At 39.8% G+C, this 13,792-nt stretch overlaps 1 protein-coding gene across 1 annotated transcript in view; it reads right to left on the bottom strand.

Moving 5' to 3' along the window:
* UBA6 (ubiquitin like modifier activating enzyme 6) overlaps window positions 1-9,493 on the bottom strand; it is a 29,955-nt gene extending 20,462 nt beyond the window's left edge. Inside the window, exons 1-9 of the mRNA XM_064652159.1 lie at window positions 9,367-9,493; window positions 7,270-7,332; window positions 5,679-5,773; window positions 4,825-4,853; window positions 3,947-4,041; window positions 3,310-3,421; window positions 2,176-2,256; window positions 1,493-1,615; window positions 497-620 (exon numbers count right to left, since the gene is read on the bottom strand). Coding sequence (XP_064508229.1) covers window positions 497-620; window positions 1,493-1,615; window positions 2,176-2,256; window positions 3,310-3,421; window positions 3,947-4,041; window positions 4,825-4,853; window positions 5,679-5,773; window positions 7,270-7,310 — 700 coding nt within the window. The 5' untranslated portion in view covers window positions 7,311-7,332; window positions 9,367-9,493. The remainder of the gene's footprint in view (window positions 1-496; window positions 621-1,492; window positions 1,616-2,175; window positions 2,257-3,309; window positions 3,422-3,946; window positions 4,042-4,824; window positions 4,854-5,678; window positions 5,774-7,269; window positions 7,333-9,366) is intronic.
* Window positions 9,494-13,792: the final 4,299 nt, after the last annotated feature.

Raw genomic sequence — 13,792 nt, 5'->3', positions numbered from 1 at the left:
ACACTACAAGCAGAACAAAGCAGAGTAGACATAAATAATGAAAATAATTTCAAAAGCATGCTTAGAACGAGAGCCATGTCAATGCATTGCTGTACACTTAAACTGTCACCCAAAAAAACCTACAAGTGACACACAAAGTGGCACCCAAAACCATGACAGAAACACAGGTATTATAGGACCCTCCAAAAACCAAACCAGTTTCATCAGCCAACTAATGACAAAAGCTCAGAAGCTGCCAAGTAGATTCCACTGGCTAAGCATTTCCATTGGCTCCTTAAGTGGCAAGAGTTAACTCCTGAGTTTGGAAAGACTTTACTAAATGGAAATAGAGTCAAGATAACACTAGAAAGAGCTTTGTGCCAAAACACAATTTTTTTAATGCAAGCTCACTGGAGGTCTGCATAATCCAGCACTCCTCTGGCTACAGTAACTAACACTACAGTGAGCTAAACCAGGCCAAAAAATAAATACCTACCAAATGAGTCAGCAAGTTTACCTGTTATTTGGTGTGTAGATCCATTTAAGCATGACATTCCATTAACTTCCCGAAAGGTTAAGAACTGTCCTGTTTCAAGTCTGTGTGGATGATTTTCAAGGCAAGTGACAATACCAGGATTTGACTGAAATAAAAAATGGCAAAATTAACAAGGAGGAAAGCATCTTGAAATGAGGAAAGCATGACCCCTGCAGAGGGGTCATGTTTTATTGTAGGCACATAGCTTTTTGGCTACTGAAACTGCAGACTAATACTTTTTACACCTCATTTCTGTCATAGTAAGAGAGTTACCTATGACAACATTTCCAGTCCTACTTTAAGTGTTTCTATAACACAAACTTTATTTTCACTGTTTACAGGTCTCAGCACGTTTGCAAACTCCATTTGTTATTTCATACCAATTCATTGTTCTGTTCTGAAATAGCAGCAAATTTATATCTGTTTTCCAAACCAAAAGTACACTACTTGTACAGAGAAATTTTCACAGGCACTAAGAAATAAAGTCTTGTGAATGGTCCTTATTACTCCATGCTTCCTTTCTGTCTGATCTCCTTAAAAAGGACACCCCAAACTCATTCTTGAAAGTTAGGAAGCTTACAAAGCTGGACATCAGCATACAGGATACACAGCCTCAGTAGATCACAAAAGATTGTATGTGCCACAGTTTCTTATAAAAAGAGCTCTTTTCATGCCTATTTCAGGGCTTCCTTAGAAGATTTATCCTAATCCCACCTAAATTATGTCCTCTTCTCTCTACATCTCATTTCTTTCTCTTTCTCTCTCTCCAATTAAAAAATAAAGGATTCAATACTGTGATGTTACATTGGCAGTAACAACCAGGAGGCATCAATATGCTCTACAATGTTAACATGGTTGGTTTTGATTGAGACACAAGAATGAAGTAACTTTGTTTGCCTTTGATATACTGCCAATTTTAAACTGCTTTTTCAAACAGCCAAAGAAAAGTAAAGCAGCACAACGACTTTCTTCCCTTACCTGTGTTATATTTGAAATGAAGATCTCCTTTGGCTCTTCTCCCGTTGTATCCAGCACTTCAAATTCATCACCAAAGTCACAAAACAAACGTGAACATACTCCATATACATCTGCACTGATAAACTTCAAGAGAAAGTAAAAATCATTAGTATCCCTAGAACAGCATAAGCCAAAGGAATGATGCCTCAGAATGAATCTTGATGAAGGCTAGCAGGTTTAACTTCTATGGTGGAAACCTGTCATGTGTACTCAGGCCACTGACTACATAGCACAGCATTCATAACAGACTTTGAACTTGCACAAGCATTTCTGAACCCACACACAAAAAACAGTGAAATACTGCCATTTCTACTACTGTTACATTCAATCTCAGCACATTCTTCAGTCTCAGCACAGTCTTTCAGAACAATTGTGAGTTAACAGTGAAAACTATTTCTTTAACACTATATTTTTTTTCAATTAAGAACCAAGCTATGGTTATCTGTAGTGGTATCCAGATAATATCAGACACATGTACAGAGTAGCAGCATCATATTTCCAAAACTTTGATTGTTCCACCAACATGCCATCTGCATAGAATATAAACCTCATAACCAGCTTTCTTCACTTTGGGAAAGAACATGCTGGAGGTTCACAGAATGCTCACTGTACAGATTATTCACATCCTTCATTTTTTCTATTACCTTAATAGGTGGCTGCTGAGCATGACAGAAGTCATTAATCTTCTTCTGCAGCAACAGACTTACTTCAGTCAATATGACACACTGTGAACAAGAACAGAAATACTTCTATGACACTGAAAGCAATCAATATCTTCAGGCTATGGAAAAAGTAGTACTAAGAGTAAGTTACTCAGGTGTCCTGACTCCTATCCCCCACACATAGCAGAGACAGCAGTACTGAGGAAGTTCTCTCATTTGAACAGGCTGGTTTAGTGCTTCACAAGTTCTGAAAACAAAATGAGTAAGATCAGGAACAGCAAATTCTCTTTTTTTTTTACTGCAGCTGCGAAATTCAAAACTTAATTAGAACATTTACCAAAACAATTATGGATAATCTCAGCGAAAATGCAGATCTTAATTTTAAGATTAAAGCTAACAAAACAGACACAAATGATACTCATCAGTGCACACCAAGAAGTCTACATAAGCTTCAAGTACTGGCGCTCATAGAATTGCAGACATACAATTTCTGCAAGCATTCTTTTAACATCTAGGATAGTATTGGGTCCCAGTTATACACAGCTTATTGTAGCTGGGACATTCAGAAACTTGGTGTGCTTGTGTATAAATGCCAGCCACACTGCAAAGGCTCCCCACTGTTCTCCTGCACATAGGCAAGAGATAAGTGACTGACCAACTGTAAACATCCTCACTCCACCACAGAGGTGCTTGCGTTTCTTTAGATACATACATACGTAAAAGATCTTTCCTATTATACAGCCTGAGTTTCTACTGCCTGGAATACAGCACACAGAATATATGTAGAGCACCTGTGCTATGCAGCTGCAAAAGAAGGTCACAGTTTCAACTTCAAACAAAAAAAATTGTATGACAACCCCACTTAGCTATTTATTGTCATAGTAAATTCAATAATAAGTGTCATAAGAAAGTGCTAGGAACACAAAACCGCTGCTTCAGCCTTGGAAAAAAACAAGCACAACACTTTCACTGGTATAAATACAAGACCTACTTCTTTCTTTATAATCCCTTCAGTATGTACTTTAAAGTTTCTTATTTTATTTACTTCCATAAAAAAAAAACCAAGTTGCTTGCTCTGAGCCAAATACACATACAACTGCTTTAAGAGTGACATACCTGGTACTGCTTCAGAAAAGACAGATCTGTGGTTTCATCTAGTGGCACAGTTGATGCTGCTACATGGACATATGGATTGAGTTCTGCAATATGATGAAGTGTGGCCTCAGCCCTGAAAGAACAGCAATTTTCAAATTTTTTATATAACTACAAAATACATTTTCAATACAGAATTTCATTCCACGCATGCCCTACAAGAGTCCCTCATGAAGTTCCCTGGCAACAGCCATCGACTCTTATTCACACTCAAATTCCTAGCAGGTATGAGAAAAACAGCTCTGCCCAATATACAGCAGGACTCACTGATGGTCTGATGTCACGACTGTTGTATAGTCTTGTACGAGTGTCTGAGAAAGCCCAAGGAAGAAATGTACAGTGGCCCCCACCATTAAATTCACATTACAAGCTCACAATAACAAGAAGTGAGATGTGTGACTCAGAACCTCAGTCCCAATCTAGACTTCCTCTAATATCTACCTGGGCACTGTACTCAAAGCCAGCGACTCCAGGCTAAGGGTTTAACAGGTATTTGATATGTATTAGTAGCTCTTGGATAACGAAATGTTACTTTTGACATTGATGAAACTGTTACTCCTAGTCAAGTTCAGTCGTCCCTCACTCTAAAGACTTCACCAACCTGTTCCTTTGATTGGTAACATCATCTTCGTGGATGAAGAAGTTGATCCCCAAATCCCATTTAGTGCAGTGCTTGGTGTCATGAACTGTAAGAGCCTAAGAAAGTTCAGCAAAAAGCATTTACTGGAAGAAGTGTACATGGTCACAGCACCCAAAAAGATGGATTAAGCTCCACATAAAATGCTGGAGGACCAGCAGTACAGAAGATTTAGTTGTAGCATGTACACAAACAAGCTCTTCCAACCTCTTTCCCAAGAAAATTCTTACTGTTTGAGAGGCAGAAACATATATCCAATATGCACTTCATTAAGCATTTCCCTCACAGTTTGCTGTGATGACAGCATTTAAATATCAAAGATGATTTTTGCCAGATTGTGATACGAGGCAATTGTGATCTGTAAATTAAAAGACTCATAAGCTTTTTTTCTATTGGAAGAAAGAATTTTAAAAGGCTTCTCTAATAAAATTAATCCCAGCAGCACATGAGCAGATGTTAGATTAAAACACTTAACCATTCTAACGACTACACAAAAGGATTCTGATGGATGACAAAATAGGATAACGTATTTTGAACAGCTTGGCTTTTGAGTTAATATCACACTATTTAGGAGAAGCCACTTTGTACAAAAGTATTCAATATCTGATCAGCAGCTGGATAAAATATTCTACGAGTTATTTCAGAATCCAGGGGACATTAACGTGAGAATCTGACCACATCACTAGAACATCCAAATTATTGAAAGTTTCCACTCCCAGGTTCTCAAATGTTTTGCAATCCTACTGAAGAACAGATTCAGAAACCTAAGATTAACTAGCTAGTGTTGTGCCTTTTTCTCATCATCACCCAAGAAGATCCAACAACAGAACTGTTTTACATACCTTTACCCCAGCCAGAATGATATTTTTGGCTGAAACAAAACAAAAACAGAATTAGGGACTGTTGCAGGTTTCTTGCAAATCTGTAGCTTGATAGTTATATAGGTGGACAATAACACGTACATCATTGTTAAGAACTTCATAACTTTTTTTTCTCTTTTAGATTTGGCTCAAGCATTCTACAGCACCACTGAAAGCAAAATAATATGTGCAAGGTTAAAAAAGCTCTCTACATTGGTCATTTGTCAGCTGTTCATCCCACAACTGTGTGATTACAGAGATACTAATGCCAATAAACTGCAAAACCCCATGACTGTTCTGGCATCTGGTGCAGAGAACCATTACAGACAACTGAAGAGGTAACACCCCAGGTACGAACCAGCCAAGACACGTCTTGTTCATAAAGAGGTAAGGGAAATTGTTAAGGAGTTTCTTGCACCAGGACAGTATTTTTCACCAAACTGTACTGTTCTCCTACCTCCCACCCTCCCATTTCCTACCCAAGGATAATTTGGGCTACAGCTGTTCTGTATTACATTCATTGATACTTATGCCTAATGGAAGAACTTGGATTATCCACCGTAAACCTTCACCCAAGACACAAGGTTTTGGGTAAAGCAATCTGGCCCGTGGAAGCACATTTTAAAGCAAAATTTGAAATGTTGTTCTAGTAAAATGATAACTTAAGTCCAGGATCTTTCCTGCATCTGCTACATTAGTCATATACATCATGCACATATAAATTCACCCAGATACTTCAGACATGTTTACTATATTTAAAATTAAGTTTACAAGTATTCTGTGATAGTCTATTTACGTACACTTGTGTCTCCTTAAATAAATGCTATCTAACTTACCAATCTCCACACCAAGACCACCTATACCACTCAGGAATACATGGGACTGAGCCATCTTCTGCATTGCTGTGTCTCCAAGAACATACCTCTGACGACTACAGCAAAGATAAATTCAGATCAAAACACAATAAAACAAAGTTAATTAAAGCAAGTTGAGAAATCCTAATAATAATAAAAAAAAAGTTCAAATGTTTTCAGTTATTCTATTATCCTAACAAGTCTCTAATCTGCAATAGCAAGTTCTGCAGGTGAGTGTGCATCATTAGTGACACACACACACAGTTCTCTTTACCAACCCTCCATCCAACGCACAACTGAGGACATAAAATGTGTATCTGAACTCCACAGTGCTTCAGGAAATAAATGCAGATCAAACATACTTGCACTCACAATCCATGTAGTGAAATGCTCTTAGTACAGAGCTTGTCAGTTCCAGGCTTTAGAGAATATAAATAACTTTTCATTTTAAATCAATGCAAAACTTCTTCAGGATTATAGTTTTGTGCAATTAACTATTGAAGACACAAGCAAGCAAGCAAGCAAAAGAATTTGTTAACAAAAAACTTCAAAGTAGAGAGTGCCACAGCTGAACTCTGAAAGACTCCTAGCTTCCAACTATACAATTAAACCATTCGAAACACCACCTTTTTTACCAAGGAAAAGCATGACTTTCATGAGACTACTTCCAAAAAGTGTAGTGATACTTACACCACCAGAATCACTGCACTAAATTAAAGAGAAGCTTAATTTGTTCAGCATACAAGTATTTTTTAATTTTTTTTTAATACACAAAGCTTTTCATCCCATCACACTTCCAGGGATGCCATTTGTTCCAGTAGAGATTCTCTGAACTATCACCATGCCAAGTATCTCAAGACACTCCCAGTTAACAAATTAAAATAAAACTAATAACAAAATAAATAACTTAAAAAAAACTACAAAAAAGTTCCTCAAAATCCAATACTCTGAAGTCCAGAGGATAAGACAGATACTAATGATGTTTATGAGGACCAAGAAGCATGGCAAAAACTGAGGAATTAATGAAATTATGAAGGAGATAAACTACATAATGTAGAAAAGGCAAAAAGAAGGTAGTGAAAGAAGATGGAGAACAAGAAAGAGAGGAATATATACTTTGTCAAAGAAGAAACAAGCTACGGGCAGAAAGAAATCCATATTATAAACAGGAGAAGTATTATTCCTGTTTTCCAAAAAGTAAATATCATTGCTACTACTGAAACTCTGTACAACTCCATAATATTTACCTATGCTTTTTACTGGTCAAATACTAATAATGGTCAGAAAACACCTGTTATGAGCCCAATAAAGGAACAATTTTAAGAAAGGTAGATTGCATCTTCAATTCAACCAGTTTCCACCACTTACTTAGCAAGAGGTGGGTTCTGTTTCACTGGCTGAACATTTTGGGGTTTTTGCATTAGAAAAGGTGGGACACAGCAGCACAAGTATCCACACCTTTAACTAACTGGCAGTACAGAGTGTTTTCAAGCCTTGTCTTCAACATTACTGCATGCAAACATGAGTGTTCCTGAAAAGTCAGGAGGAATGCTTAAAAATTAGATATTCATACCTGTACAAAGCATCATCAATTTCCATAGAGTCTGCTGCCATGATGCAATGTGACTCGTTTACACTGGAAGGTTTACAAAAAGAAATCAACTGGTTACATCGGATGCAATTTCACAGTTGGCACCCCCTCCCCTCCCCACTCAGTTCTTCACTAAAAGAACTGAAAAGCATGTAAGTGATGTTACATAGGAATGATTTTGAACATTAGGAAGCCTGTAGAACACCACAGCACCTAGGTAGCGAAAACACACAGGAGTCAGAAGACGAGCACCCTAAATCTTTGATAAATGCTTTCAAAAAAACAGATATATTAATTTCACCACTGAGGAAATGCAAGAACTTATTTCTTGTATTTGCTACAGTTAGATTTACTGAAAGTGCAACTTCATTTTATATTAACAGCTTCAAGCTGATTAACAAGCATCTACCCGATCAGTGGGTTTTTCTGAAGATAGGAGATTCCTGAATTACAAGAAATAGGTATTTATGCTGCATTATTTCCATGCTAATTGAAAATCCTTATGAAACAAGTTACTGTTTTAGCTAACAGAAGAAATCAACACACAAAGATCTGAATTAATGCAACATTTAACTAAGACATGCCGTTAAACAATTCAATAGCATTTTAAGAAAAAAACATAATTTGTGCTATTGAGGCCTTCAGCCACTAGCAAGGACTTTTTCATTGCTAAATTGGTGATAACTAAGCACCAGGATTAGGAATAAACTACCCTGGGCAGCTTGTTTCTTAGTTATGCAGGCTGGGAACTGGTGCTTCCTGAACCTGGTAGGTGACTGACATCAAATGCAGGATGAGCAAAACAGATCCGATGTGTACCCTCGGACACAACTGAGGTTCCAGGTCACACAGCTTATTTCAATGCTCTACAAACTGCCTTGGAAACCAGACACGGCTGACAACCCTATCTCCTGAAAAGCACTAAAGTAGCACAGCAAGACACTTACATTGGACACAGGCCACAAATCTCATAAGCTAAGCTCTTCCACAGGGTGGACAGTAACTCCTGCATGTAAGCTGGCACACAAGACAATCGACATGAGGCACCTCCATCACAGTCTACACCACTAGCCACTCAGTGCAGCTCTCGTGCCCCCACACAAGGGCTGAAGACAAGCAATGCCCTTGTTACTAGACCATCCTAGGACCTAGATCTCAAGCCAGAGTGCAACACACCACATCTTACAGTCACAGGCTTCAGTCTCTGCTTAAATATAAGCCTTCATTTCAGTCACTGCCTGGGAGACAAGACTGGAAATTCCCTTCAAAGCAAGTCAGCATCATTTTGTAAAAGAGTAGAAAAACAGTCCTAGAGCTGTTCTGCTCCTCCACAATCCCACTCCACAAACAGCATTGACAGTCTGGGACTATCCAACACAAAATGAGCGTGGTACTAGGGTGGGGAAGGTGATCCACCCCTGAACAAAAACTCTCAGCTTTCTCAGCTGTGGTTGCTGACTGCCATCTCAATGCACGAGCTCTCCCAAACAATCTTTTGTAAACAATTAGGCTGTGCAATCAACCAACAAGAGAACCTTCACCACCTATATCTCGTAGACTTGTCTGACAGTGGCTCTTCCTATACATTTCTTAATTCCCTATTCTCCTCCTGCACTCCCAGTTACAGCACTGAGATGCTGCCAGTGTATCCATCAAGTACAGCAAAACAGATCCTTTGACAAGGAGGACTTAATGATACTATAGTCAAGTGACTCTAGGACAAACTTTGGTTAATGTATTCCCGCATCCAAGTTGTATTTCTCATTCTTGTTTAACCAGCATTGAATCTGTTTCAAATAAATGCATGTAAAAAAGCCATTCTAACATTATGTCCTAATTCTTAGCAGAGGTTCGACCTTTATACACTTGTCTATTTCCTGTTAAAAGCCAACGCTATCAGTTTTAATGCCAGGCTTGTATTTAACTGCGTAATTAATTTTTTTAAGCCTCAGCTGCTTGTGTCACATAACCCAGGGACAAACTGAGAAGCTACATGTTACCAAGAAGGGCTAAGATGCTCTGAAGAGCAGCGAAGGCACAGGAGCTGTAGTGGTGTGCTGGTTTCACAGTGTTCCTTACCTCCAATCAGTGCAGGTTGAAGCAGTGGTAACTACTTTTTGTTCAGCACGCTGGGATGGCAGGGAGGCCTGGACTCATCCCACCTACCCAGGGTTTCCAGCGGTCAATCCCAGCCGATGCAGGCTCCCTGTTCAGTCGGCGGAGAAGAGAGAGAGAGAACGTAAGAGAGGACGCTCAGACCCACAGCTATTGCCCAGCTGGGCCAATGGGGGCACACTGACACCTCGGATCTGCAGCGGGAAACCCAGACAGAGTCCACCGGCTATCCCGAAACCAACCCGACCCGGGTCCCAGCAGAGCCTGGCGGCTGCAGCCCCTACTCGACGCCCCGGCTCTCGGGGCGCTCCTGCGGCGCTGGGCACCGCCACCCGCCCCGCCGGACCACCCCGGACGCGCCACGGCCACGGCTCCGCCACCCGCCTCGGTGCGGCCCCGGCGCCGCCCGCCCTCACCCCGCGGCGGCCGAGCGCGGAGATCCAGGCCCGAGTGCGGCCGGCGGCGGCGGGGGAAGAGGCAGGAAAGGGGTGGGAAGCGGCGGAGCCGGTGCCGCGGCGCTTCCCCGCCTGCGCCGACATGAGGGGCCGGGCCGGGGCCGCCCCGCCTGCTCCGAGGAGGCGCGTCCGCCGAGACATGGCGGCAGCGAGCGGCTGGTTAGGAGGTGCCCAAGTGGGGGCGTAGAAGCTATTAAAAAAACACTGTTTTCTGCCCAAGAAGTAAGGCATCGTGTTGCTAAAAGTAAATTAGAAAAATAAATAAAGTAAATAAATCCCGTTTTGGTGCAAGCATACCACTTTATACCACGAAGAGCGCTTCTGGGCCCTACTCTTGAGGTGCCTCCTTCAGCATCTTACAGGAGAGCACCAGCATGGTGTCACCTAACACAAAAATGGGCAAAGTTTCATTCAAAGGGGATCAGGAGCCAAACTGAGAATTTCTAGGGAGTATCCAAAGCCAAAGAGGAGGTTTGGCAAAGAGTAGTCAAACCCAAAGTACATCCTGTGCCAATATGGTGTGTGTAGGCTTGTGGAAACATTTTCCCTTGTTTTTTTGGTGGCAATCAACCAGGAGAGAGCAAGCTGCCACAGTCATCGTGCTGCTACCACCACAAACTCAACACCACTCCTATAAATCCAACATAATCTCCTGTTAATATTTTCTCAAACTTATTAAGATCGCAGCACTGCCTGCCTTCCCATCTTGCAGTTTAATTTCCCTTCACCTTAAACCCTGACTTCCCTTCTGTCACCCCTGATCATTGGGATAGGTGAGAGGAGTTTAAATCGTTCTTGATACCATTAGCACATCTTATCTAGAATAGGGATTCATGCACTGAAAAGTGTCCTTTCATGCAGTGTATACAGAATAGTCACCTTGTATTTTAAAATATTTATAACTTCAGGAAAAAAACCAAACCACAACCAAACCAACCAACTACCTGGATCCTACAGTACACAAGGAAAAAAAAAACAAACACACACACACACACAAAAAATCAAACAAACAAAAAACCCCCCACAAGCTTTTTCTTTATCTTTTTTCTTTATCTGTATCTAGGGGTTTAGGGAACTTCAGTCCAACAACACACACAGCCTTTGTACTCAATTGGTAACAAAGACTAAGAGCATCTGGACAACACAGTGCTCGTACAAATTTGGACTACGCAAATACTTTACTACACTGCTTTTTTGACAAACAGAAATAGTTGGAGAAGATGTGGACAAATTTCAAAGAACCACTAGAGGCCACTAGAAGTCTGAAATGCCGGTCTGAGAGACGGGATAAAGGGAGAAAGCCGTTCAGGATGTCGAATCTAATCCTTACCAGTAAAGGAATTGATACTAAGGCTGATATTTGCTTTGTAGCTTTTTCACATAATATATAAAAAATTGAAAATACAAGAATTAATTCCATTATTTCAATATAGTAATTTCAAAGAGTGTGTGTATCTAATGAACAGAATTACCAGGAGTCCCTGTGCCCATGGGTTTGGGGTGGAAAATGAAGGAGAGTTTAAAGACAGCAAAAAAATTGTCAGCTTCGTGGTTTTTTGTCACTTGGCTAATTTTTAGTCCTGTCAGTGATTTTTGCCTTTAATTTTTTTGTTTTCTTTCCTAAAAATGAACCTGTTAATTTTTTTCTTTTAAGGTTAAACTAACCATTCTTATTTTCATGATTTTACCCCTCAAGTGTGTTCTGAAAAACAATAATAAAAAAAAATCTTCTACCTACCATCTTTCTGTCGAGATCATTACATTTTTTAAGATAACAGTCCATTTCCAGATAGTCATCTGACGTGAAACAGATTTTGCATAGTCATAGCAAATGCTGACAAGCCTTTTGCCTAAGTGGAGAAACAACATCCAGTTAATTCTTGCCTAACTGTTTAACAGTAACAAAGCAAAGACTAACCATGAATATAGGCATTCTAAGATAAATTGCCAAATAAAAGCGGACAGATTCTTCTTACCCCAGAAGCCAAAGAAACTCGTTTCCAAATGCATCAATTAGATGGTGTACTCAGGAACCCTCTAGGTTGATGATACCAAATCAAAACAAGACTGCAAAATTGGAAGCATCTGGAGCCCTTTGACTTTTCTTTTTCCGCTTAGCCTTCTTTTTAAAAAAATACATATAGCATTAAAATCTCAGTAAATCTCACTAAATAAATTAAAGGGAATCTCTGCTCCATATTTGTATTATATTAAAATCAGCTATAGCTTTTGATACTGGCAAAAGGTAGGAAACAGTGCTCTCAGTTTACTGACTTACTGAAGCAATGAGCAGAATGTGGCTGTGGCCAGGAGAAAACCACCAGCTCCGGACTCAAGCCTACTCGTGTCCCAGATCTCTGTAACTGCAGTTTATGTGCACCACTGTAGATCCACTGTAGATTCATTCTGCATGCAGGTATTGAATACATCTTTAGAGTCAGTATTTTCAAAAGGAGCTGGAGCTGAAGCTGAAATAGCTGTAAATCTCCTTTCCATCTGGTGGGAAAATCCAAGACACTGTTTTTTTTTTTTTTAGTCTTTTAATTTCTTGACTTCCATGTGAGATGTCACGTTTTTCATGTGGACCCCAAAGTGGGGATTTGGGGGGGGGGAGATGCATTAGTTTCCCTGATCAATATAGTTAATTAAGCAAATTAGAAAACAAAACTCTTGTAATTTTTTTACCTAAAAATGTGTTATTTGAAAATACTAAGGCAAACATATTTCAGTTTAGCACATAGGCCAGTTCAGAAATTACCATAAATCTAAATCAACATCCTTCAATGGGTTTCCAAACATCCTGCCATAGGCTATGGCTTGCCATCAGCTCTTGAAGGAGCAAGGTGCTGCCTGGCAAGGCTTTGTCTCCTCTTTTTGGCACAACATGCAGTGTAGGAGTGTTTTGATGGCATATTTAAAAGGACTCCAGCTTCCCAGTGGAGTGGGCCAAAGGATCTTGCCACTTAAAGCTGCTCTAGCAAGTGACACCTTCCTAGAAACCATGTTAATAATGTTGATAAATCCAGATAAACAAGGGCACCAATTACATAAGCTGATTTCACATTGAGATGTGCTTGAATGTATTTCCAAAAGCAAGCGCCAGCTTTTCCATGCCTGTGCATCTCTAACACAGGCTGAAAGTTGCCAGATAAACATTCATTGGGTTAAATAATGGCTTTTGACTCTCAACTCTTCTAATTCGTTAACAGGAACAGCAGATACAGAATTGAAGTTTCTACAAGCTTTACTTACATAAGGCATCCCAATAGCAGATTGATGTCATTCAACCAGACCTGATCACATGACTAGGCCTTGTGCAATCAGACTCTTCTTTCTTTCCTACTTCTGCTCCAAGCTGAAAAGTAGGATTGAGTAAGCCTCAAACAACTCAATTTGAATAAGCAGAAGCTTGGAACACATTTTTCGGTGCTTTAAATCTACCTGGGAAATCTCAAGAGAATTGGTACCAGCTGCATAGAGCTCCCCACAACGAGTTCCCAGGAATGCAATATCACAAAGGTAAGGGGTTTTTCGAAGGGCAGAAGCAAGCTGGTGAATTCTTGGATGAAGCTTCAGATCCATTCTCAAATTCGCATAGCGCTATCTTAACTGAAATTCACCTCTGAGTATTTTAGAGAAGCAAATGTCCCACCTTGTCTTTGCTGAAACGTCTGCGAAGCTCCAAACACTGTTGAAAACAAAACCATTCCTAGTACAGGAAATGAACAGAGAGCTGCAGTTCTAGAATAATTTTATATAAAATAAGGAAGATTAGTGTATTTTGTGTCATATTTAAATTTAGCTTGATTATTATTAAGCGAAAACAAAAGGACAGAAAAGGATGAGTTGTTTTTAAATACATTTAATGTTATGAAACATTGCTTCTATATTGTCTAAATCCTTGATAAATCTAAACATTGACAATAAGAAAAATC

The sequence above is a fragment of the Pseudopipra pipra genome, chromosome 4 (assembly GCF_036250125.1).
Source record: "Pseudopipra pipra isolate bDixPip1 chromosome 4, bDixPip1.hap1, whole genome shotgun sequence".
In the NCBI taxonomy this organism is placed as follows: domain Eukaryota; kingdom Metazoa; phylum Chordata; class Aves; order Passeriformes; family Pipridae; genus Pseudopipra; species Pseudopipra pipra.
Note: the sequence above shows the minus strand (reverse complement) of the source record. Positions and strands in the feature narration are given on the sequence as shown.